At 49.5% G+C, this 26545-nt stretch overlaps 1 protein-coding gene across 44 annotated transcripts in view; it reads left to right on the top strand.

Moving 5' to 3' along the window:
- camk2b1 (calcium/calmodulin-dependent protein kinase (CaM kinase) II beta 1) overlaps nucleotides 1–26545 on the top strand; it is a 35145-nt gene that overhangs the window by 2056 nt on the left and 6544 nt on the right. For 3 of the 44 annotated variants that reach the window (XM_062562551.1, XM_062562546.1, XM_037482263.2), the window contains exons 2-17: nucleotides 1233–1327; nucleotides 4442–4501; nucleotides 5108–5162; nucleotides 5502–5567; nucleotides 10843–10915; nucleotides 12711–12813; nucleotides 12910–12993; nucleotides 13145–13239; nucleotides 13436–13558; nucleotides 13708–13791; nucleotides 14562–14604; nucleotides 15702–15809; nucleotides 19013–19050; nucleotides 21077–21109; nucleotides 23306–23374; nucleotides 25193–25237. In XM_062562551.1, the coding sequence (XP_062418535.1) occupies nucleotides 1233–1327; nucleotides 4442–4501; nucleotides 5108–5162; nucleotides 5502–5567; nucleotides 10843–10915; nucleotides 12711–12813; nucleotides 12910–12993; nucleotides 13145–13239; nucleotides 13436–13558; nucleotides 13708–13791; nucleotides 14562–14604; nucleotides 15702–15809; nucleotides 19013–19050; nucleotides 21077–21109; nucleotides 23306–23374; nucleotides 25193–25237 (1174 nt within the window). Of the gene's footprint in view, nucleotides 1–1232; nucleotides 1328–4441; nucleotides 4502–5107; nucleotides 5163–5501; nucleotides 5568–8180; nucleotides 8254–10842; nucleotides 10916–12710; nucleotides 12814–12909; nucleotides 12994–13144; nucleotides 13240–13435; nucleotides 13559–13707; nucleotides 13792–14561; nucleotides 14605–15701; nucleotides 15810–19012; nucleotides 19051–21076; nucleotides 21110–23305; nucleotides 23375–25192; nucleotides 25238–26545 lie in introns of those variants that run through there. The other 41 variants (XM_062562557.1, XM_062562550.1, XM_037482268.2 and 38 more) reach the window with 24 other exon arrangements.

Here is a 26545-nt window from a genome sequence, read left to right as displayed (position 1 = left end):
ACGCAGCGTCGAGCGTCGAGGAGGAGAAGGAGAAGAAGGAGAAGAAGAAAAAAAAAGAAGCCTCCGACAGAATGTCCTTCTGTCCCACACAGCTGCTAGAAAGACATTCCCAGCAGCCAATGGAGCTGACGGAGAACCCGCGCGTCCTCGCCGGGCCGGTGTCCCGTTTCACCTCGAGTTGGACTCCGAGCGGCCCGAGTGTAGATTTACAAACCCTCGTCCTACAGAGTCCCACCAGAGTCTTCATCGCGCTGCAGCAGAAGGTCGAAGTGATCCGCTTACAGAGAGCCTTTCGACCGCTGCAGCCACTAATTCGGTTTAAAAAAAAAAAAAGTTTCAATCCACTTTGATTCATGACCTGTGTGTGTGTGTGTGTGTGTGTGTGTGTGTGTGTTTCAATGGACTCTTACCTCACGCAGTGTGAACTTTCCAGGCACCGCTGTGGAGTTCGGTGTCAGCAACGAGTCACACTGTGACCCCGAGGGGGGGGGGGGGGGGGGGGGGGTCTACGGTCAGGTGGCGTATTGCACATAATCCAGATTTCACTTCCTGTCAGACGTTACCATGGATTTGCTCCCTTCGTGAAACATTCAAACCGCCGTCGTTGGTGTTTTGCGGCCGTGAGCCATAATTATCCCCTCACCTCGAATATAAAAGATGTCAAGCTCAAATCCCCCCCCCCCCCCCCCCCCCCCCAGTGTGCGAGTCACATGACGAAACGCATGGAACATCCAAACGGGGGAATCAGAGCTTTAATGCGATATTCCCGCGTGGAGGGAAACCTCGTTACTGCAGCAATCAATCTGATGGCCGCGATTCCCTGCTTTCTGTGCATAATCAATCACGGGGAGCTTTACATGGCTGTATGGGGGTGTATAATGTGGGGTGGGGGGGGGGGGGGGGTGGATTTGCATGCAGACTTTCTAAGTTAATTTGGGATTTTATATAAGGGGAAAATTGTGTCGAGGCCATCGCAAATGTGACTTTTAATATCCAGGCGCATCTCGCTCTCCCCCCACATGTTCATAATTTGCTGACGGCGCGTTATGGGGGGGGGGGGAAACCCCGCGGGAGCTCATTAAGCCAACAAACCCTGACGCCGGCGTCTTGCTGCTCGTGCAGAAAAAGTCGTTGTTTGAGGCGTCCTCAGGGGCCTCCGCGTCGGTTCCTACAAGGATCCAAAGTTGACCAAATGTCTGTCTTTCTTCTTTTTTTTCTTTTTTTATTTACAGGGGAGCCTTTTCGGTGGTGCGCCGGTGCGTGAAGCTGTGCACGGGACAGGAGTACGCCGCCAAAATAATCAACACCAAAAAGCTGTCGGCCAGAGGTGAGCGCCTCCGCCTGTCGGGGTTCCTGTTTGTGGTGGTGTTCTGCTTTTCCACCCGACCTTGGTGCCGCGTGGACGGGACGTCACACGCGTTCCGCGCGGACGCCGCACTCTTCACAGCTAACGCGACGTCGAACCGCTTCGTTAATGCAATAATGCCGTTTGACGCGTCACAACAACAACAACACCATCCGCACGGTGTGAATCTCCTGCGTAACCGGAGGCCCCCCCCCCCTCAAAAGCACTACGCCGTCCCCCCCCGGACGCATGCAGAGGGCATCGACCCCAGAAGGTCTGCTCTTAATGCGCTCTGTTGGAGGTTCTTTGTTGGTCAGACGGGCTTCCTGTGTGAAGCTCTGATGTCGTAATGCACTGTCTGCGTTTTATTTCAACACAACGTGCTTCCGCCAGCTGCAGCAAGCATTAAGAATGCATTTGGCTACTGAGGTTTTTAGAGGATTTAACAGTTTCTCAAATGTAAACAACAAAGTAAAGGCTCCTCCCTGCTTTCCATTTCAAATAAATCAAAAATTAGGATTTTTCGGTCGAGTTCGTGCTGCACACCCGGACATTTGTACGGTTTTCCTTTTGAGGCTTGAGTCTTCTTTTGGCCGCAGAGCCGCTGTCACGTCATATTTAATCTGGTTTGATTTGGTAATTAAATAAAGCAATTAAGGCTCGTCCACAACAACAACAACAACGGGGAAAAAACCCCAAGTCTGAGTTTTTATTTTTATTAGAACCGCCGCTGCCAACGGTTAATCCCGCCAACCAAAGCAACTCACTCACAGTAACGACACACCTGTGTTGTTGTTGTTGTTGTTGTTGTGGTATTTCTGCGGGGTCAGGTCTGTGAGCTTAGAGGGTTGCAGCCAAATCAGGAGGCGCGTTTCTTTTCTGCACTGGCAGATGGAGGTGGAGGCCGAGGGGAGGGAGGGGTCAAGCGAGAGAAGGCACCCCAGGCACTTGGCAGCTGAGGGCCCGCGCGCCTGTACGCCTACATGCCTTTAGCACGGGACGCTCATCTGACTCCGTGTTTCTCTCCGGCACGCCAACACACACACGCACACACACACACACACACACACACGCACACACACACACTCAAGCAGACATTCAGACATTGCAGAGGAGCTTAGAGTGATGCACTTGGTTTCTTGCTCGTTGCTCATAATATTACAAGCACACACCCCGGCTTCTTCTACTCGAGTGCGTGACATCTTCTAATAACCAAACCACCCTCCCCGGCCCCCCCTTCCCGACCCCCCCTCGGCCCCCCCCCACTGTGCAACAGCATGAAGGTTAATGCCAATGTAGGACAGGTCTGTTGGGCGAAGCTTCCGGCCAATGGCAGAGCTCGTTGGCAGTGATCTCTGGCCAGGGGTCGCCAGAGGTCGCCGTGTGGCCTTTCCATTTATCATGATGATGGAGATGATGTGTGTGTGTGTGTGTGTGTGTGTGTGCGCTCTACCTGCATTGCAGCAGCAGTGATCTGACCTGGTTTTTGGCCAGCGTCAAATAACCAGGGCAGATGCAGTCGCTTCAACTTTTAATATTAGGAAAAGTCCTTTGATGCATTCGAAGCACGTCAGCTGTGATCAGTAAATCCTGATTTGTTTGTCATTTTCTCCTCTTTATTTCTCACGCGAATACGGTCTTGTTTATGCGGTGTGGCTCCTTTGCGAAGAGACGCCATCAAAACGCCTTGTTTGAGAGGTCGGGTCCTCGGTCACGTGATGCTCATCCACCATTGATTGAAGCAGGTTTTTTTTAAAGTCAGAATAAAGGACTTGAATGTCAAACGTACTCCTCACAAAAGAGGTTGCGATGTCTCGTTTCAGGTCAACCTGAATCCGTAAATCCCCAAAGGCAAATTCTCAGTGTTCCATTTAAAGATTTAGCTTATTAGAGTCCAGAAAGAATTAGATCCAGTTGTATTTGGTATAACTAGTTTACATGCTTAATAATTATAGAATTATCTTGCTTCACTCCATCAGAAAGGAAAATGTGCTTTAACTTGCTACATTTATTGAGCAAATCAATTAAGTAAATTAAAGGATTTTCAGTCCTTTTATCCTAAAAATGGATTTTTATACAGCAAGTTAAACCTCACAGTATAAAACATGAAATGATATGCAATCATGTAACGACTCATTTGGCTGCACATTGTGTGCTTTTGCTTTGTGCTCTATAAACATTAATAGAAGCATCCGCAGTCTCCTCATTGCTCCTTTTTTAAAATAACTATTGACCGCTTCATTTTTGCAGCACAGGAAACAGCTGCACACACAAAAAAGGAAAAACAACAACAACAACAACAACAATCAGAGATGACGTCGTCTTCTTTAAGCAGAGCCACAGCACACAGGCCTCATGCATAATTACCCCCGCTTTGCTTTTACCCCCCCATCTCCCCCTCTCCAACACTCCTCCACTCCTTTTTCCTCCGCCTCGCTCCTCTCGCTTCCCCAGGCTTTAATCGCCGGGCTCACGCCCTTCGCCGTCGCTCCTCGCTGTCAGCGCCGCGTGCGCGCGCTGCGGTTTGGTGCATCGCGCCGTCCCCCCCCCCCCCCGATTGTGGGTATTTAATCCCATGCAATTTGCACATGTGTGTGGGTGCACTCGCATGTCTGCACACAAGCGGTGGAGGGCACCCGTGTGAGTGCATAACCGGCGCCTCCAGTCTGAATCAGAGGGAATTTAAATCCATGAGCCCATGTATTTCCTGTTAATGCAGAATAATGTAACAGAATGTAACAGAAAATAAAAAGTTGTTAGTTGGTTGCATTGTTTTTTTTGAGGGTTATAAATAATGTTCTTGCAGGAACCTTTTTAGAAGTGGAGCCTCTTGTTATGACGTATAAAGCTGTGTATTAAAATGGCTCGAGGGTGGCAGCAATATGAAATCTGCACTCAACCGCATCCGTCTGCAATAATCAACACAATCGCAATCGTTTGCAGCTCCTGCAGTACGTCTACGGTTCAGAGTATATGCGTCAGATCTCAGACCAGCAAACTGTATCCAGAGGTGTGAAGTGCATTTGCAGTAATATGATGTGAATAACGTGTGTGTGTGTGTGTGTGTGTGTGTGTGTGTGTGTGTGTGTTCTTCAGATCACCAGAAGCTGGAGCGAGAGGCTCGGATCTGTCGCCTGTTGAAACACTCCAACATCGGTGAAGACATTTCTCTCTTCTGTCGTCTCACTAAATGAATCCAAATGGACGCAAATTCCATTCGTTCGAAATAATTTATTACAACTCAATAAAAGGACAATTTGTCTTTGTTGACTAGCAGATATAAGAAATATTGATAAAAGAACGTAGCTTTTATATATTTAAATTGATATATAAAAGTTTTTTTCAAAGATTTCACCAATAATTCTTTTTTTTATTAAATAAATGTAATTTGGATTTTACAGATCTTATACATTTTTTATACATCTAATACATTTTTTATCCATTTATCTTGTGTGGTTCTTTCTCATAACACAAGTACATTTGATTGAAGCCTTTATTCTTATATTATATACCATGTGACACTGAATTATTATGACTCCCTGTAGATTCACCCACTCACACAATCTCACTCTCCCCTTTCCTCTCAAATATCTATTTTAATCTCCGAGGTAAAACGCAGCAGCGTAACTGTGTTTTTCACAAACGGTTGGCAGGCTGCATTTAAAAAAAAAAAAAACACACAACAATACCGACGCACAACGAGCACAACGACTCGCACACAACCAACATTCATCCATCCGACCGGTTCTCCTTCTCTTCCAGTTCGTCTCCATGACAGCATCTCAGAGGAGGGCTTCCACTACCTCCTGTTTGACTTGTAAGTCATCCTCCTCTCCTCCCCCTTTCCTCCTCTCCTCCCCCTTTCCTCCTCCCCCTCCACCACCCTGATTCCCCAGTTACATAACTCTCTACAGTATCTCCCCCCCCCCCCCCCCCCCCCCCAACACCACCACCACCACCACCACCCACGCCCGCACACCCATCTCTTGGCAATTCCCTCTAGTTTCCATGGTAACAGTGTGGGAAGGGGGAGGAAGTGTGGAGGGAGGGGGGGGGGGCGAATTTAGGTTTCCTAGACACCCCCCCCCCCCCCCCCATTTCTTTCCAACCCAGCGTTCCAATTGTGTGTGTGTGTGTGTGTGTGTGTGTGTGGCAGGGTGACTGGAGGTGAGCTCTTCGAGGACATCGTAGCCAGAGAGTATTACAGCGAGGCCGACGCCAGGTAGGAACGCCGCCGCCCCCCCCCCCCCCCCCTTGCCCCCCCCTCCCTCTGCGTGTGTGTCCTTGTCCTTAAATGGTCCCCGCTGTCTTCTCTTGTCTGTTGTCTTCTACTCAACTCATTGTTGTGTTTATTATTTTGCTTTCCGCTCCTCTTTATCTCGCTTTGGTCCTTTTCTGCTCCTCACGTCTCTTCTCCATAAGTTTCTACTTTGTTGCTCACTTCTTTTCTTTCGTCATTCTACTTGTTTCTGTAAAACCCAACGTCTGACTTTACCTCCTACGTCCACCTTCATATTAGTGCCAGTTGCTCTTTGCTCTTTCCATCTCTTCTATCTCGTTTCTCTTCATATTCCTTTCCCTGCACATGGAGCGACCTTCATGTCCAATCTCAGCATCAACGTCCGATTTAAATAAGTCTGACCCGAATGGGAAATTAAAGGTCTGAGTCCTCGGTTCAATCTAAAAAAACGTAAAGCCCCAAATGACCCCCACCAGCTTCACTAGTAATTCAGACTGAGTACGCAAAGTGGACATTTCTCACCTTCTCTGTGTCTTCTATCTCACTCTGACCACTCCTTCCTCTCCCTTCACCCCCCCCCCCATGCTGTTTGATATCTGGCTCCCACCACTCATGCTGACTCATACACACACACACACACACACACACACACACACACACACACTGGAGTGGACTGAGATGAGGGTGAGAGATACTTGGAAATGACAGTCCTGATGTGGGCGTCCATTCAGCTGAAAGCGAAGCGTCTGACGTCGTAGATGATCGTCTCCACTGCGCCGGACCACCGGGAACTCTGGGTAGTGGGCTCTTAATCAGACCCCCCCCCCCCCCCCCCCGCCTGTCAACCACAGAGTGATGGGTAGATTATTTAAGCGTTATTACTTTAACACACACACACTTTCCCTCTCTTCACTTTTTTGAATTTCAGTCATCCAGGCCAGTACCCCCCCCCCCCCCCCCCCCCCCCCCATCATTGCCTGGGAGAACAGGAAGAACTGGGACTTTAATTAGCTACGTTAATTAGTCTCAGACTCACTCGGACCCCAAACTGTGCTGCACCCCCCCCCCCCCCCCCCCCACCCGCCCCCCCAGCCTCCAATCAGAGTTTCTCCTCAGTAGCGTTTGTTTAGCTGGAGGCTAATTACGAGTAGAGCTAAACCTGAAGCTGAACTAAGCAGCGTTGATGTGGACGTTTCCACGGTGACGGGTCACATGGCTCCTGTTGGCTCCGGGCTTTCAGTCAAAGAGCAAACGGCAGCGCCTCCGTCAAAGGCTGCGTATTGATCTGTGTGTGTGTGTATCGGCCTTTCTGCACCAATGTATCACTGCTTTTGATGCACAGTGTAAAACGTTCCAAACCGCCCCCCCCCCCCCCCCCCCTGCAGCGGTAACCTTTTTGAGCGTAATTTATACCCGCTGCGACGAAGCCGCAAATGACGTTAACCGTGGCCCTGAGCTCGGTCGGGGGGGGGGGGGGGGGGGGGGGCTGTGAACGCTTTGTGGCTCGGTCATGTGACTGTGACCCCCCCCCCCCCCCACCCCCCCGATTACAGACTCTCACAGAGAAGGGCCATTCGCGTCTAAAAGCTTTAGACACAGGGGGCCTCCAAGATGTGGCCGAGTGGATTTGTTGACCGGATTGATCCAACGACCGGAATCAGCCGGTCTGATCCGGTAACTTCTAATTATCTCCATCGTGTTCTTCCCTCCCCCCCCCCTGCACCTCCATGTTTTCACTTCATCGCACTACACCTCCCAGGAGTGTTATGAGGGTAAAACGCTGCGTCGTGGGCCTTTTTTTTTTTTGTTCGTTAATGTTCACGACGTCGAGGAGTGTCGCGTCGGAAAGTGTGTTTGTGTCGAGTTTCCTTAGATTTGCGTGTATGGGAGCAGAGAGTTTCTGTGTGTGTGTGTGTGTGTGTGTGTGTGTGTGCACCCGGGTGTTGATGAGCCAGCGTGCACACATTTCTCTCTCAGTCCACCCACTAACTAGACACAGTGTGGGAGTGGATCCTGCAGGCCGCCTGTCTCTTTACGCCTGCTATTAGTCACATATTGCACTCTCTCTCTCTCTCTCTCTCTCTGCACCAAGCCTCACATGCACGCTCACAATAGAGTGAGGTAGGAATGTGTGTGTTTTTTTTTTTACTCTTTAGTGATGGAAAAATAGCCCTGGCGTCGGCCCACGGCTCTTCTTTGACTCAGATGCGTCCGATACGTACGCGTTCCATTCCTTTCATGCCTTATCTCTCCTTTGCTCGTTCCACCTTCTCTTTTTTCAATCTGTCTCCTTTCATTTGTTTCTCCTTTCCTCTCCTCTCCTCTCCTTACCTCCCTCCTATGTGTGGGTATTTGTTGTGGTTGCAGTCTGCCAGGTTGTTGTTCTGTGGCTGCTCTTGTCTGTCATGTTTAAAAAAAAAAAAAAAGAACAAGCAAAACGAAACGTTTTTTGTCTCCTCCACCTGCATCCACCCACCCAATCACACCCCCTCCCCTTCTGACTTCTGTACCTGCACCAATCACCCTCCTGTCCTCCCCTCCCTCCCCCCCTCCCTCCCTCCCACCATTCCTCCTACCTCTGTTTTGTCTTTGCAGTCACTGTATCCATCAGATTCTAGACAGTGTCCATCACATTCACCAACATGACATAGTGCACAGGGACCTGAAGGTTAGTACGTGTGCAGCAGCATCTGCACCCCCTGCTTCCTTCCCCTCCTCCGGCCCTTTCCTCCGTCCTCACTCCCCCCCCTCCCTCCCTTCGGTCTCGTCTGTTCTGTGTCGTCGGCTGCTGGTTCTAATGTCCGTCTGTCCGCCTTGTCTCTTGTTATGCCCCCCTTTTTTTGCCTGATCATTTAACGGTGTTTTTCTGTTTAACTGGACGACCCCCCCCACCCCCCCGCCCTGCTCCATCTGCCCTCCCCACCCTTCGTCATTTTACAAAAGATGAAAGAAACTCAACTGACCACCAGATCAATCGATTAAAGAGCGATGTATGCACACACACACACACACACACATACAAGTGGATATCCAGCGTTTAGACACGCCCACGGGCCATCAATCCCTCCCACCAGGTTTGTTAAATGAGGCCGCAGTCATATTTATTCTCATCTTCATTGATTTTATTTTCCTTCCCCGCTCTCCAGCTTTGAGGCTTTTATTTCCCTGTATTGATCTGTGAATCTTCCAGACGGCCTCGTTCAACATCTTGATGGTGTTTACAGATCTTCAGCCCAGCGATAAGCACCGTAATAGAAAAATTTCATTTTCTATTTGTCAGCCGGGGGTTCGTGGATGGAGATGCTTTTATCAGTCGGTCAGACTCAAACCATCAGGCTCATCAAAAGGACGCCACGCTTTAAATTCTTACATCATGTTCTTTTTTCTGCTTGCCATCTGACCAGAGAACAACATTTCTGCAGCTCTTGTTTTATTCTCTACTTTGAGTCAGCTGGTATTTAGTAGCGTATCATGTGAGACGTAATTAGTGCTCAAACTATATAATTACAGCTATTACAACAACTAAAGGGCTTTACACCTTTGATGTGGGCTAATTATGCAGATGCAATTAGAAAAAGGTGGAACATATGACTTAAATGTGTCTAAGTAGTATAGTACTGTTTTATTGCTTGCTTTAAGGGAACTTTACCCACAAAATTACCATTTGTATCACTTATTAAACAGAAGTTTCCTATATTCCTAGTATTTGGATTTAGTATTTAGTATACACCCCATCACTTCTATCCAGAAATGAGAAACAAGAGCTAACCGCTAACTAACTCGGGAACGCTAGGGAGGAACTCAACAGCTGAAAATGTGTGTGTGTGTGTGTGTGTGTGTGTGTGTGTGTGTCTGTGCGCATACCTACACACACACACACACACACACACTCACATTATGTGTGAATGAGGTTGCGTAAGAACTCGGCACACATTTCCATATTTCATGGGTGGGAAGTCTCTTCTGCCGCGGCCGCACACTCAGACGCATGCAGCCACATGCTCACACACACACACACACACACACACACACACACACACACACACACACGGCCCTGTGAGGCTGTAGATGTGAGCTGCCTAGGACTCATTCATTTAAAGACCTTTAGCAACCAGCCACAGAATTCAGGTGAGACGATGAAACATCGAGTCTGAGTAATTAATCCCTGAGATCAAAGGCTCATCTCACAGGAAAAGATGTTTCGATCGCCGCGTCATTTCGTCTTTCCGTGTGACGACCGATCGGATGCACCTGGCGAATTGGCTTCATTTTAAATTCGTCGCGTAGCATCAGATCCTCGTCTGTCGGGCTTCAAATTGTGACAGTCTGTTTGGTGCAGAGCCCTTTTTAAAATATTGTACACGTTGAATTCCTTGATATTTCCTAGGAATTTAAAAATGGCCACCACAGAAGTCCTCTTTACCAACAGCTGGTTGGTATAATTGATGAACTCTGACCTGCAGCTGAACGGTCCCACGTTCAACACCCCCCCCCCCCCCCCCCGGCCCTCGCCTGGTGGTTTCTGCATACACTCGGACCTCGAGCGTCCCTGCGTGTCCCCGTGTGTCCCTCACACCGTCCCTGAGCCTTTGTCTTCAGGTCCAGGTGTCCTGAGTGACACCGTAGAGTCAGATCTTGTCAGGTGGCCGTGGCATCGATCCCGGACACTTCTTCTTAAATGCTGTTAACTGCACAATGACTCACTCAACGTCAACGCCATCTGTTCCCCCCCTAACCCCCCCCCCCCCCCTCCCCGCCCCTCCCTGTGGCCACGTTTCTCACACCCTCTGTCATCACCTGAGGCTTGCCGACTGAGGGTGGGAGTGTCTAGGATCAGATGTAAAATGTGTGTCTTAGATGAGCGGGTCCGTGGATGATGTCATCCACCAAGAATAGAGTTCTGGAGGAGGTCATAGAGCCAGAAGAATGAATCACATCAAAGGAATCTTCACCACTAGCCACGGCTTGCTAAGATAACGGGTTCAAACGCCCCTAAAGCGCGCTGATCGAGGTCATCGACGACGCCTGCTAAGACTTTTTATTACTTGTAAACCATGTAGATCGACCCTGATTGGCCTCATTTGCATAATCCTGGGTGGGCCAGAGTTTGACAGCTGGTTACAGAAGAGCCCCCCCCCCCCCCCCCCCTCCCCCCCGACACACACACACACCTGGCCTGTGCACGGGATTGTAACGCTGCTCAGACTAACATGCTTAACCCCCCCCCCCCCCCCCCCTCCTTGGTGTGTGCATGCAGTCATTGCATCCAGCAGATCCTGGAGGCGGTGCTTCACTGCCATCAAATGGGCGTGGTGCACCGGGACCTGAAGGTGAGTAATGGCCGCCGTCTTTCTGTCCCTTCGGTTCCGGTGTCTTTAAACCATGTGTGTGGGAGGGGGCGGGGGGACTTGTGATGTGTGTGCGTGTGTGTGTGTGTGTGTAACGTTTGTTGACATCATGTCACCTGCACGTCCTCTGGACTCGGCGTGTAATCGAGGTCGTCACGCCCCGGCTGACGGGTGACCTTCGATCAGTCTTTTTTGGATCAGTTGATGATCTCAGTTTGTCAAAACGCGACCCGCCAATCTCCTGTGAGCGGCGATTGATTGACCTGTCAACCGCGCAGAGGTTTATCAATGGATGCATTTTAAATACAGCAAGTTTTAGACTAACAAATAAAAACAGATGGGGATTAAACCTCTAAGCCGCGCGCGAATCTGCAAAAAAAAAAAAAATGCATGTCCACGCCTTGCCGCTGCACGCTGCACGGTGCTGCTCGGGCCGAGTGGACCTCTTTCGATGCAAATGTCAGGCCCGGCGTGGCAGGCGGAGGCGCGTCGTGTTGGTCGGGGGCCGCTGTGTCTTTATTTAGCCGACGCGCCGATCCGGTTTCACGCCGGCGGACCGGAGGGCATTTGATGCGATAGGTCGCGGCGTGACGACTAGAGGGCGACCTGGGTGACAAGATCCCTCAAATTAGAATTTAGGCTGTTGGCAAATGAGATGACAAGCACCATATTGTTCAGAGTGCTCTCTGCAAGTAGGGTTTTAATCTCAGTTAACGTTGTACTGCCTTTCAGATTATTATTAATTATGGCTTTCATTCAAGGTGAAATATGTCTGTGACACAATCAACTTTTTTTTTGATGGTATGGTCTATTATTTAAATTCAAAATGACAAACTCCTGGCAGTTTTTAGTTGTTTTTTCTGTTCCTTTCTCTCAGGTGTCAAAGTAATACCTGAGCTTTCCTCTAATCCAGTCAGGTCGAAGCTCAAAGGGAATCATTTTATATGGAACACCCCCCTATGAACTGCTCTCTAGTGTGTGTGTGTGTGTGTGTGTGTGTGTGTGTGTTGCTTTGTCCATCCCTTCGATGCTTTGCATTCATGCACCTTTTTTTTTTTTAAAGCGAGTTCACGCTTCATCAGACATTCCACCCACATCCGTTTTCCAGGGATTATTTCACCGCTGCAGCGTTGGCGAGTTCCAACTCCCCGCTTTTACTCAAAGAGAGCGAAGCGGCAGGAGCGGGAGGACGTGACGCCACGCGGTGGGCACGGCGCCTTTCGGATTCTCCTCTCCTTCTCTTTTGCTTTAAAGCCGGCTTTTAAGCCTCTGCGCTTTTTAAGTAGACAGTTTTCTCTGTGTGCTTCTCCTCGATGAGGCGTTCCGAGAGAGAGAGAGAGAGAGATGTAAGAGATGCGGTTGCTTAGAATCGTACGAACGTTGAGCCTTGTTTGTCGTTCCGGACGCCAGTCGCTTTCACACAAGGCAGCGATCAAATGAGGGCTGAGGGACCGAGGACAGAGGAGGGAGGACTCGGGCCGGTGGGGATAGCGGCTCGTTATCAGAGCCCCGCTCCTGAGAGGGAAATAATGAGGCTGACTGCACTATCTGGGCCACGCGGAGCCTGCAGAACAAGTTCACACCACAGAAAAGCACCTTTACTCACACACGATACAAGTTAGTCCACAAAGTCCACTCGGGTTATGCAGATGACATCCATGTCTGTGTGTATTTTTGTCGTGTGTGTGTGTGTGTGTGCGCTGAATGTCAACATGGACTCCATTGTGCGCGATTGTCCGGTGACCAGATGCCTCTCCTCTCCGCCCCCTCCCTGTAGCCGGAGAACCTGCTCCTGGCGAGCAAATGCAAGAACGCCGCCGTGAAGCTGGCCGACTTCGGCCTCGCCATTGAGGTGCAGGGGGATCAGCAGGCCTGGTTCGGTAGGTACCGCGTGAGAAGAAGCTACTGCCCGTGGTGCGGATTGTGGTATGATGATTGGTGTGTGTGTGTGTGTGTGTGTGTGTGTGTGAGTGCAGGATTCGCTGGCACACCGGGGTACCTGTCTCCTGAGGTGTTGAGGAAGGAGGCATATGGCAAACCTGTGGACATCTGGGCCTGCGGTGAGTGAGACGCAGTCATTCAAACACAAAACACACACACACACACACACACACACACGTGGTGTTTCCTAGATAGCTACACACAAACACACACACAAGGACATTTTCTACCAGGTGTAGCATTGTGTGTGTTTGTGGCGTGCGTCTACAGGCGTGATCCTCTACATCCTGCTGGTGGGTTACCCTCCTTTCTGGGACGAGGACCAGCACAAGCTGTACCAGCAGATCAAGGCCGGGGCGTACGATGTGAGTCCCCCCCCCCCCCCCCCCCCACACACACACACACACCCTAAACTACAATGACAGAGGCAGGCAGATTCCCTTGATTTGGGGCCTGGGCTCAGCGGCGAACATTCATTGCTTGATTGACGCGTGTTAAATTGAAGATTTGATTAAACCGAGCTCAACGCTGGATGTCAAGCCGTGGTCCTGTTTTGTTCAGTTTCCTTCCCCCGAGTGGGACACAGTCACCCCAGAGGCCAAGAACCTCATCAACCAGATGCTCACCATCAACCCGGCCAAGAGGATCACCGCCCAGGAGGCCCTCAAGCACCCGTGGGTCTGCGTAAGTGTCGCCCCCCCCCCCCCCCCCTCGAGGCTTCTGCACACACGGAAAAGCCTTTCTAAGAACCTTAATTGACCGATGTCTCCTTGTCTCCTTCCCTTTCGCCTGGTCTCCTCCTGGCCTCCTCCTGGCCTCCTTCCCGCCGCCAGCAACGGTCCACGGTGGCGTCCATGATGCACAGACAGGAGACCGTGGAGTGCCTGAAGAAATTCAACGCCAGGAGGAAACTCAAGGTGCGTTTTCGGGGGTTTGCTCTGCCGCCCCCCCCAGCTTCGCTTCCTGTGCAGATTTAGCGCCGATTTAGCGCCGATTTAGCGCCGATTTAGCGCCGATTCGGCCGCGGTTTGCTCTTGAAGTACCAGCACACGTGTGAAAAAAAAAACAGGGGACGGCATTAGAGATTCACTTGCAGAGTAGGAAAGATGCATAATTGATTCTGTCTGTTCATCCAAGCATGTGGTGATTAAAACGTACAGGCCGGGGACTCTGTGATCCCACTTTGTTTAAATAAAAGAAAAGCATGTTGTAATATGCACATGAATCCCACATGATATTATTTTGTAGTCTGTTGAATATCAAAAGGCTTCGGGCAAAAAGATACATTTGCTGAACTCTTTTATCATACTATATTCAGAAAAACAAAATACAATGTAAAGAAACAAGCGTTGCAACAGATGAAAAAAAATACAAAATATTGTTTAGGAAAAAATGTCTTCCATCGAGGTGGAACAGGAAACCCACCTGTGCGAGTTTGTGCACTGCTCATTTCAGGTATGAAGTATAAAATAGCACTATAAAAGATATTTTTCTTTGGGAGTTAATCTGAATAAAATGTAAGCGTCACCTGCTGTGAGTGTGGATTTTTTCCAAAGAAAAGGACGCGTCTCTGTTTTGGGTTTTGAACAGCGAGCTTTAATCAAGTGGATTTTGATTCATTAATGCGATCAGTCACTGACAGTCAGTTTAAGCGGTTGAAATGAACCTTTTGTTGCTCTGCTTTCAGGGGGCCATTCTTACCACGATGCTGGTTTCTCGAAATTTCTCCGGTAAGTGTTGCCTTTTGTTTGTTGTGTCATTACCGTTGATATCCGTGAGCTGAACATCACTCAAACTAAACTATATGTAAACAAGCAAAATGTAGTTCTTATACCATCTAGGAGGACCTTTTCAAAATAAAAGCGTGTGACACAAAAAGCTGTTAGATTTATAGCGGTAAAGAACACTTCCAGATTTGCATTGTTTTGCTTATTTCTAACACGATTACCTTGTGCCCCCCCCCCCTCATCCGGAGGCTGCCCCTCAGAGACATCTTCCACTAATTACTTTCTCAAGCCAGACCACCTCAACCAAAACAAACTTCACCTACTGTTGGAGTCATTATGATGGAATAAAAAGCGATTGTTTTTTCTCTTCAGTGAGCAACAAGATGTCAGGGTTTGTGTGTGGGAACGTTCGGGTGCAGCCAGACTCGGATTAAATCTCATTTCTGAGCTTCATATCAATATGATTATCAGCTTTGACACATTCTAAATAACGATATCGGATCGAACACTTTGTTCAAATGAAACCATAACCTCTGAGGCTCACACGCCGGGCAGGTGTGCGCTGTACCTGCGTGGCGTAGACGCGCAAATAACGTGCGTTAAAGCATGAAGCTTCGCTAAAAACTCACAGGCGGCTAAATGCTCGCTCACATTCTCCAACTCCCCTTCATCCTCGCCCTCCTTTCGCTGTTAGCGCTGCGCTGTTAGCTGCGCTGTTAGCGCTGCGCTGTTAGCGTCGTTTAGGCCGTTAGGGGAGTGAGGAATCGCTACGAGGAAAAACATCGAGGAACAAACAAATCTCGAGTACAAAGAGCAGCAGCTTACCAGCTACAGTCTTGTGCGTCTTGTTCCCACGGCGGATGATCCACACACAACAGACACCGCCGTCGTCTCGTGGCGTTCGTTTAGGAGTCCTTGCACAGTGCAAGCTGTCAATTAATCCAGATTAATAAACACAATAAGCCCATTTGAAAATGTTGCGCACAGCTGTTTCCTCATTTTCCCCCTCTCCCCTACCCCCCCCCCCCCTTTTTTCTTGTCTGCCTTGCTTTCTAACCCTCTTTCTCCATGCGTGGCGGGGCGCTCGGACTCTTTAACAGTGGGCAGCAGACAGACCACCGCTCAGGCGTCTGTCACGGCGGCGGCGGCGGCGGCGGCAGCGGCGGCGGCTGCGGCCGCCGGCACCACCGCGGGGCTGGTGGAACAAGGTAGCGTTTGTGGCTCGGGCCCGGGGGGCATGCCACTCCTTCTTCTCTGTCGCTGTCTCTTACCACTTCTACACCGCCCCCCCCCCCCCACCTCAGAGCATGATGGACGGCACTCACTGCATCTGCCTCTGGCTCCTCGTCTGCAGCATGTTATCTTTGTTTCCATCTTCAGTCAGAGATAAGATTTATTTTTATTTATTTATGAAGAAAAGAGGAGTCGTCACCTTTTAGGTAATATGTCATGAATCTGTTATATTCCATGTTTGTTCTTATCTCAGTAAGACGTTTGGAGACATCATTTCAAACCTTCTTCACGGCTTATTAACATAATTCATATTTCATGCATAATTAGTAAAGTTTGCTCTGTCGTTCCCACTGACCCACATTCATCCCATCATCATCATCACCACCATCATCATCTTGATCTTCATCTCGCTGCATAAGAGCCTGGACCGAGCCCTCCGTCTCTCTTCCTCTCACTGCACCACTCGGCTTCACCTCATTCATTTCCACCTCCCTTATGATCACCTCTTAAGTCACTGTTCTATAACTCTACCGCCATCACTTCCATTTTAATTCATACTCACCTAGCCCCCCCTCCCCCCCCCATCACTTCTCCCCCCCCCCCCCACCCCCTCTCTCTTCTTTTCTCTGTCTGACAATGACACTGGAAAGTTTACTTTTTTAAGGACGGAGCTGCCGGTGAATGCTGCATGTGGCACTGGACTGGTGCATGTGCTGCTACACGGTGGGGGGGGGGGGGGGGGGACTATGGTGCATGGTGAACACTGTGGAAGACACGAGGCTGGGCCTGGATCTTCAGCGTTGGAGACATCGGACGATAAATCCTCAGACGAGCTGCAGCTCTCGTATCGCTGACGTTTTTCCAACGTTTTTAAAGGGGTCAAAAATGAATATTTCAGAATCGCTCACATTTAAAACCACCCCCCCCCCCCATTTAAAAATGCAGCAGAGGCCGAGCAACACGGCGAAAATGATCATTCACGTCTAGCCACCAACGCTACCGCAGTCCTTGTTGTCTTAACCATGTTTTTAGCCTTTTTTGTAGACAGAACCCCTTGATTTATTCATGCGCTGCCAACCCACGCTGCTCACAATAACACAGCCCCCCCCCCCCCCCCCCCTCCTCCCCTGACAAATGTAAATCTAATATTTACTCGCCCTAAGCTGTTTGAATTTGCCTCCTCTTCAGAGAAATATGGGCATCCTGAGAGGTCAGCCTGTGCGGTTTACACAGTATTTCATTAAAGATTAATACTGTTCATTCAAAGGTGTCTCAGCATTTTAATATGAGTGAAACAGCCCCTTTGTGTGCTTTTTTTCTTTTATTCTGGGTTTGCGGGGAGAGAAAAAAAAAAAAACCCCAGCGCCACATGCCAGCAGCATTGAGCTGGGGAGACAGAAGCCGCGTCCTTGTTTCTGAGGCCCCCCCCTGCGTCCCTGAGCCGCCGCCACGAGGCTCCCATCAAATATTCACGGTGGCGCTGTCTCCCCCGATCAGCCTCACGCCGCCTCGCTGGCGTCCCGCGGGCCTCGCTCTACCTCACCTTAAGTACGACCACTCGCTACTAGACCTCCTCCTCCTCTGCGGGAGGGGGTGAGGGGGGGGACGACACGTGTCCTTTCAAATCTGTCCCGGCCTTAAGCATTCAACAGTTTACTCCCCCTCCTCCCGACGTGGCTTTTTTGGGGTGCGTCTATCGCCTGGATTCTTCACGTGAACCCGAGCCCATCCTCGCCCCCCCCCCTCCCTCAGTGGTGCGCCTTGTGGGGATCAGCAGCGGTGACTTTGTTTTAATCTCTTCCCTCTCTCTCTCCTCGCTTCATGTGTCATTTGTGGCAAAGGTAAGGAGCGCCCTTCTGCTTCTCCACCTCCGGTTTCTATTACGCAACCGGTTTGGTTTTTCCAGGTGGCGCTTTGAGGTTTTCTGACTTTTTTTTTTTTTAGAAATGGCAGTTTTTTTTCTTCTTTTTCTTTAATATGCACTTTGACAGAACAAAGTTGTTTTAGAAGAAGCAGAGTCCATCCTCTCTCCTTATCTGCACAGCCGAATGCATGAACTTGACCTCTTCATGACCCCCTCTTTCTACTCCGCAGTAACAAGCAGCTTCCTTCTGCAAGAAGGAACAACAGCACAACAATAAGCTATGCAACATTCATGCCCTCCTCCCTTCTAAATTCTCCGCCCCGCTAACCTCACTTCGGGCATGAGACGCTGCGCTGGAAAAGTTAAAGGGGCGTAAGAGACACTTATATAAATGATGAGTCGTTATTTAAGAGGCTCCGCGAGACTTTGCTGATGTGATTGCTTCTGATTAGACTTCCAATTGCACTCAGCCCCCCCCATTTAAAAAAAAAAAAAAAAAAAAAAAAACCTGTCTCGGTGACTGAGAGAGTCGAGCGCTGGGAGTGGCAGGTCAAAGGCACCGGCATCGCACAAAATGACGTCGCGTATCCCCTTTGTAACGTTCCATTATGCAACGCGTTACTGTTCCTGATGCAGGAACCGTCCCAGAGAGGAAGATCTAATAAACTTCATCAATGCTCCCAAACACTGACGTCTGGCTCATGACGATGAAGACTCTTCCTCTAGGAAGCATTGTTCAGTGCTTACCTGCAAACATACAGTATGTTGTAACTTTTAGACATGACTAATAGCCGAATGGAGGATCTACTGCATCCCTCTGATGGACCACCTTCGCTCTCCGTATTTTCGGCGCAGTGACGGCTCGACGCTGGTGTGCCTGCGGCCTGTTGTCATTGTTGTAAGGGATTATGGGTATTATGCTCATCAGAGAGAGGCCATTGTCTGCCGCGCTACTCTTTATTAGAGAGCAGACGGAGGTCTAATCCTCCTTCAGAGCTCTTTAAAGGCCGGGCTCAGTGGCAGGCAGGGCAGCCATCTTTGTTTGTACCAGATCGGTCAGATTTGGATATTTTAAACGTCTTCAAAGATTTGCATAACGCTCTTTCGGCCTCAGGCTGCTTCATCCGACCCGTTGCTTTTGCCAAAAGATGTATTTTTTTTCTGCAGAGGTCAATGCAGAGCGTTTTTCTCCCCCCACAGAGTGAATGGAACGGGTTCAATGCAGCGTGAGGACGTAGCGGACGGAGTGAGTGCTCGCTGCTCTGTTTCCTCTGACTGGTGTTTTTTTTTTCTCTCCTGTGTTTGTCATTGCAGCAGCTAAGTCCTTGCTCAACAAGAAGGCCGACGTCAAGGTAAGGGTCACCGGGTCACTCGCCTCCCCCGTCACAGCCCTCACCTCCTCTCACGTTCTTCTCCTCCATCCTACTATTGGATTCTTTCCTTCTGTAGCGTGTGTCGTTTGCTCATTGATGTTGTGTCGTAGTCCCGGTGGATGTGTTGCTCACTGTGACATGTGTGGGGATGCTGTGCGTCTGCATCGGGGCTTCTGTTGAGTTTGGCACGGCGTGCGACGAGAAACTCACAGATTTGTTTTGTATGAAGCCAGGATGTGTGTCTGTGTGTGTGTGTGTGTGTGTGTGTGTGTGTGTGTGCGCGTCTCCTTTTGTCCGCTGTAACCGCACGCAGCACATCCTCCTGAAAGCATCCTTTATTTTGATCTGGCGCTATCCAGCTCACTGCCACCTCTCTCCGTCTCCATTATTAAATGCAACCATCTGTCGGCCTCCCTCTTCCTTTTTTTTTCCTTTTCTCTTTTTCTCCGCCTCTCATCCCTCCATTTCTGCCTCTTTCTCCTCTTTTCACTGCCTCCTTGTTCTGTGCTCACCCCATCTGGTCTTTAACCCCACATTCTAGTTCATCTTTTAATGAAGACCTCTCACCATCCCACGCTCGCTCGCACACACACACACACACACACACACACACACACACACACACACACACACACACACACACACACACACACACACACACACACACACGCACACACACAGTAACACATCCCACACAGAGCTTCTACCAACGTGTCTTGTCTGTGTGTGTGTGTGTGTGTGGCGTTCATGTGCGATGGAGGGCGACAAATCTGGGAACGCCGTGTACATGCAAAAGAATGCGTTTGCTTCTCGAGCTTTGCGCGCACGCTGTGTGTTTGTGTGTTTGTGCACGATGCAAATGTGACTGTGTGTGTGTCTGAATACATCACATTAGTTTGTCAGTTTGAAAAGTGTGTGCGTGGAGGTGAGGCGGGGGGGTGCGTAAGCGTGGGTGTCCACATGTGTGGTTTGCTCGTGTGCAGCGGTGTGCGCGCGCGCGTGTGTGTGTCTGTCTGTGCACGCTTCCCCCCCCCCCGCCCTCCGCCACTCATTCTCCTTGCTCGGTTCAGCCGGGAATGTGACTCCGGCTCCCGGAATAGCTGCCAGTCTGGACCCTGGAAACTCAGAAGACCGAAATAGACGCTCGCTTCCACTGCGGCGCGCTCGTCGCCTAGCAACAGGCTCCCCACACACTCGCCCCCCCAACCACTTCCAACGGCGTCTCCCTCGCTCGCTGCCCGCCCCTCCCTCTTCTCCCGTTTCCTCCCGCCCCGTGTCCTCTTGGCGACTCTGGCCTCCTCCCCCCCCTCGGCCTCCTCCTCCTCTTCCTCCTCTTCCTCCTCTCGCAGGTTCATTAATGCGTGGTGGCACCTGGCATTTTTTGCAGCTGTAACACCTGCTAAGAGCGAGCAGGCTGTCTCCACTCAGCACCTCATGCAGCGATGTGCCCAAAACATCTCGCATGTGGCCTTCTCACACGTCACTGCGCGGGGGGGGGGGGGGGGGGGGGGTTTGATGAGCCGCGACCAAACTACTCCCGTAACACCAGAATGTACCAGAATGAAAATACACCCTGACTGTGAGGTTGATTTGAAGTGATTACATCTATGTCCTAAAATGACACAACGGTGATTTAGTTGTTGTGTAAATGCAACAGGTGACTCGGGAGAACACTTCTTTCCTTTCCACTTTACCTCCATCTTGCTACTTAAGTCCTCTTCTTGATTACTTCCCCTCAAAACCACTGCTCTTTTTTTCCTCTGCTTGCCCCCCCTCCTTTCATCCGCCATGACACTCGAGGAGAAACACTCTTTTTCTGTTGAAGAATTGAAATCTCTTTTGCCGTCAAAGTGCACAAGTTTTAGTTTAGACTTTTTATTCTTTGTACTTTGTGACAGTCCATTCATTATTTTTTTTTGTTGTCATTCGTTACTTTTCTCTCCATCCTTCTGCCGTCCATCCATCTGTCAAAAAATCCATCCATCCATCAATCGCCTGCTGACAGAAACGCAAGTCCAGCTCCACCGTCCAGTACATGGTGAGCATGCTGTTTATGCATTTACCCGCTCACTCTTTCCCACTTTCTCCACTTCTTTTTTTCCTCTTCCTTTACCTTTACTCTATTCATGGAGTCTCCTTCACTTCCCTCACGTGGATCTATGGCCTGGAGTCATAACCACAAACACAGAATGTCCCACATCAGAAAAAGCCTTGCAAAGTGCGCATTGCCTTCCTTGACTCGTCTCCGGCAACATGGTGGAAGCAGGATCTTCTCTTTTTTTTTTTTTTTTTAAGCATCCGTCAGAGTTACTCCAGGGATTCTGCTCCAGATCTGTCACACTTTTAGAACAGAGGCGGAGCTGCTGCTCGTAGTTGAGACACGAGGCGTCTTTGGTCCTACGAGACAGATCTCCCAACATAAGGGAGGAGTGGAAGTACAGGTAGATGGGGGCACACCTGCATCCAGCCACTGACTGCATTCACAAATGTGAACAGAAACCTGCTACAAAACAGCAATAAATATCTCATTTAAGTAGATGAAGGTAAATGGTTGGAGGCCTCAAACCAGCCAGCGGGATTTAAAAGCCTAAGAAAGCTTTTGCACCCACCAGATCCTGTTAAAAAGCATCATTCTGCCCCCTTGTGCGTGCAGGAGGCTTTTGATTCGCTCCACTGAGAGCGGCGGGTTGACTCCTCTTCCCTCTGATCGATGTGACCTTTGCCCTCCACGTGCCCCTTCGCCTCCCCCACCTCTCCCTCCTTTGTTCTCCCAGATCGCTGCTTTCTTTGCCCTCCTAAAGTCTGTGTGATCTCCTCCTTTTGGAGCTCAAACGTGGGGACGTGTGTCACGAATCATCAGATCATTAAATGCCCTCAAAGACGCAAACGTGACACAGAAGCCGAGACCGCAAACGAGCTTTGGAGCGACACTCCTCAGCAGCCGGTCGCCTTGGCGAGGGACGCGTTGCTCCTCAGGTGAAGGACGGCGGCGGCGGGTTTTAAGGCGTGCGTTTGGCGTGTGTGATAGAGCTCAGTGTCTGTCTGTGTGTTTGCACGCATCGGCTTATCGTCCACTCACACCAGATTCTAACTGCACAGCTGTTTGGTGTTTGTACGTTTCGCATCATGTGTGGTGGCGTTTGAGGACTCTTCCTCTTCTCTTCCTCTCCTTCCTGTTCCTTCGGCTCAGACTCAGTTGGTTTGGCACAGAGCTTATTTTTCTGCAATAATCCTAAATCCTTTGTAGAAATCCTGTTGGCTCCTCGTTGGGGGAAACACTGGGATGCTGACTTTCATAAATGTGTCGTCCCTGCAGCAGCTTGTTATGACCTTAGCTATGGTCACCACATGGGGACCCAAGCAGTGACCTCACTCGTTTACTGTTTCATCCGTCGAGTCAGAAAAAACAAATTGTGCCACACCATTCATTTAATTTTATGCCTCTATCTTTTTTCCTAATTGCCGTGCTTTTCTTTTTTTTTCTGACATTTTCAACGAGGCTCAATGAGGAGTTGAGTAATTCATGACTTCTCTTGACCTCACCGACTAATAGGACTTATTAGATGTATGTTGGTGATTAGGAGGATTAAGCAGAAATAAGATTATTAGTAATTTAATGTAGATTTAATGTTAATGTCATTATGATCAAACTAAGCAGTAAAGAACTGACGGCTCTTTGATGTTCGTTCTTATAAAGGTGACTCGTTGTGGCCAATTAGCTCCGCTCAAACGTGGCGGTGTGTAATCAATCGTAAGCGGTGACAGCGTCACGGTGTCACCTGTCCCCGCCCCCCCCCCTCATGTCACAGATCATCACAGATCAGTCCGGTGAACAAATGGCTTCGGTAACGGTTCCATCAGTGCTTGCCGCCTGTCACCTACGACACCATTAGTTTTAATGGTTTATAACCCATTACAGACCTATTGATGAAGGAAGGTGTTGCCCCAATCACACTTTGTGGTGTCTGGGCCTCACAGTTTGACACAATAGACGGGATTTGTTTTAATTTAAACATTTTTTTAAAGGATTGTTCATTGGCTAAGCCCCGCCCACTCCTGCTGCTCCCACAGGCTGTCAGACGCGCGTCACCGAGTTGTCACACACGCCGATGTGCGAAGTGACACGGAGCTGCATACAAGCACACGCGTGCACGGACACACACACACACACACACACACACACACACATTTCACTGTTGTTAACACTCTTGTGTCTCCTCCCTTTCCTGCACAGCCCCAGACAAACAGCACCAAAAACAGCACAGTCACCAGCCCCAAAGGAAACGTCCCTTCACCTGCTCTGGTATTTACCTCCTAACACCCCCCCTCACTCACCCCCCCCCCGTATGTGTGTCCATCCAGACCCCCTGTCCCCACTCTCCCTCCACCTTCACTTGGTCTTTTCTCTCTGTCCGTCTTGCCGGTTCGAGGCCTCTGGGCGGCTTGTGCTTCTTTTGGTATTTACGTGTCACATGTGGGTGAAATGAAGAGATTCGATGGTCCCGCCTTACAGACACACACGTTGTTGTTGTTGTTTAATGATCTGTTTAGATTATAAGTCTTATATCCTGCACTCTGTTTGTCAGGAGATGCACTGCAGGAGGCGACGGTTCATTAACACGCACTCGCATGGATTTTCAGAGCCACTGTCGTTGAAATTTAAATGTTGAATACGTCTTTTTTCAATATCTGAGTTTCTGTTGAAAAACTAAACACAAAGAAAAAGAGGTAATGATCAAGTATTGTAATACAGGACTTAAAAAAGCATTATAGCTTTTTATCAGCTTTGTGAATTGTACATGAGATGATAACACATCATCATTATGTTTACAATCCATTTAAGACATGAAAGGATCATTTAAAATATCACGTGACCTCAGTCTTCATGACAGGGATGATTTCAGTTGTGTTCCAGCAGTGAGCTGCTGCACTGCAGACGTAACAGGAACATCACGTATTTCATCCCGAACACTTCATTCAGCCAGAAGAAGAAGTGGCTCATTCCCACTCGGCTCACCGTGTTAAGTGAAGCGCTGGCACCCCGAAGCCCAGCTGGCCGACAGGAAGCTCCGTCCCGGCATGTAGTGATCGTGTTTAACTGTTCACTGGGTCACCAGGACATGCACCCCGGGGTGCTACTTTACTGATGACCTGTTTGATGGCTGTGGCCTCGGCTTTCACGCCGCTGTTAGAACCAGCTACCTGCTGTCAGTCTGTGTGTGTGTGTGTGTGTGTGTGTGTGTGTGTGTGTGAACCATGTGCAGAAGAGGCCTCCTCTTATTCTGCTCCTTGAAGGGAACAGCGCGTGGGAGGCCTCCTGTGATCTTGGTGCCGTTGCCGGGGAGCTCGTCGCCGTTTAGCCGCTCGCTGCATTAACTCCTTCTGGGTCGCGCGGAGGCACGTTTTTTTTTTTTTTACGCGACCTCAATTTCGACGACCTGGAAACCCCTCCTTCCCGACCCGACCCACTCGCCATCGATCGGGGCTGTTGCCCCGGGCGACGGGTTCCCGCGACAACACTGCCATCATCAGCGAGGGGAGAGAGCTGATGATTAGTCGCTTGGGGGGGAGGGGAGGGGGGGGGGGGTGTCACTTCCCGTGCAGAGACATGTGTTCGCGGTGGACTCTGTGAAACACAGCAGGTTATGGAATGTCTTTAGGTCTGGTGGAGGAGCTCAGGGGCCGGTGAGATGTTCAGGACCGTGTCCAGATCTACGTCCGCGTTTTTTTGATTTACAATCGTCTCGGTTCTGGATCACTGCTCCATGAAGGCGATTCAGAACGATGGATCAGGGCAACGCATGAATACATGAAAACGTCAGTTTTGAATGCAACTTAAATGCCGTGTGTGTGTGTGTGTGTGTGTGTGTGTGTGTGTGCGACCACTGATGTGCTCGTAGCAGAGTTTCACTCCCTTCTCTGGCTTTAAATCAGGGTTTTCAGCTCCTTTCCGTGAAGGATTCCTCCTGCTGTCTCCTCTTCATCTGTCATTAATATCACTGTCTTTTTTTTTTATTTCAACACTTAATCCATCTACTGTTATGTCACAATCGTTTCTCTTTCTCTCCTTCCTCTCATTTACACCACCTTCTTCTTCCTCCTCCTCCTCCTCTTCCTCCAGGAGCCTCAGACAACCGTCATCCATAACCCGGTGGACAGGACGAAGGTACACGTGTATCATTCCCCAGTCCTGACCTACTCTTTATCCTCTTTGCCATTCTCCTCCTCTTCCCCATCTCCTCCTGCCCTTCGACCCTTCTTTTCATCATGTGTTCAAATGTGTGACGTGTGTGTGTGTGTGTGTGTGTGTGTGTGTGTGTGTGTGTGTGTGTGTGTGTGTGTGTGTGTGTGTGTGTGTGTGTGTTTTGCTTCAGGTTACACTCGGAATAATGACTTCATAAAATGAGCAGCGGATGTTCCTCATGAACCAGAGTAGAAGATGTGACTTAAAAACACGTCCTCGTCTTCTTTGTTGTGCGTTTGTCGTGCAGCACAACGAGCCAACGTGTTGTTATATTATTATATATTATATATATTATTTAAACAGATCGTTGAACCTAGATGGTTGTCAGAGAGCTTCAATGGAGTTTGAACGATGATGTTAATTTTTAAAATAGATTTTTGTATAATTGACATAATTAATATTTGGTCACATGAGCTCGTCTGTTTGTGCTTGGAGGTCGTGCATGAACCTGCATGACTGCAGTGACACCATCTTCCTCGTGGGTCTGTAACAGCTGTGTGTGTTTGATCAAGTCGTTTGTGTCGCGACGCACAAACAAAATGAGTAAGATGCTTAATGTCCCAAAGAAAATATGAATGATAGTATTTCTAAAATGTGAAGATCCACAGTTCTGTTCCTCAGTCTCACACACACACACACACACACACACACACACACACACACACACACACACACACACACACACACTTTTCCTCCTCAGGTCACCAGCTGCTCTTTATGCGGCTGTCACACCACTTTTGTGCTGTTGGTTCACGCGTGCACCTCTAATGAGGTCACCGAGTCATGCAGGGGAATTTAGGCTCATTTAATGTGCTAATTGGAAATCACAAGCTAACTGGTTGAGAAGCCCGCGGGGGGGGGGGGGGGGGGAAGAGAGGCAGAAGGTGGACGGATAGATCGAGATTAAGATGACGGCTGATTGACCTTTTGAGAATCCATCCTGCGTGCAACCAATGCTGAAGGAGATGGAGGCAACACAAAAGCACCCTGTGGAGGAAAGACATCGCTTCTCCACACACACACACACACACACACACAGAATGAAGCAGAGGCAGGTACCCCTGGGGTGGAAGAAGAGAAAAGCGGTTTTAGGCCAAGGGTCAAATATGTCGAATGGAATAATGAGCCAATCTGTTGACGGGTCTTTGTGTCACAGATCAGGATTCACACATACACACATCGTCTGTCACATGACGTCTGTCACATGACGTCTCTCCACCACTCACGTGT

Source organism: Pungitius pungitius, chromosome 5, assembly GCF_949316345.1.
Source record: "Pungitius pungitius chromosome 5, fPunPun2.1, whole genome shotgun sequence".
NCBI lineage: Eukaryota > Metazoa > Chordata > Actinopteri > Perciformes > Gasterosteidae > Pungitius > Pungitius pungitius.
This window is presented reverse-complemented; position numbering and strand designations above follow the sequence as displayed.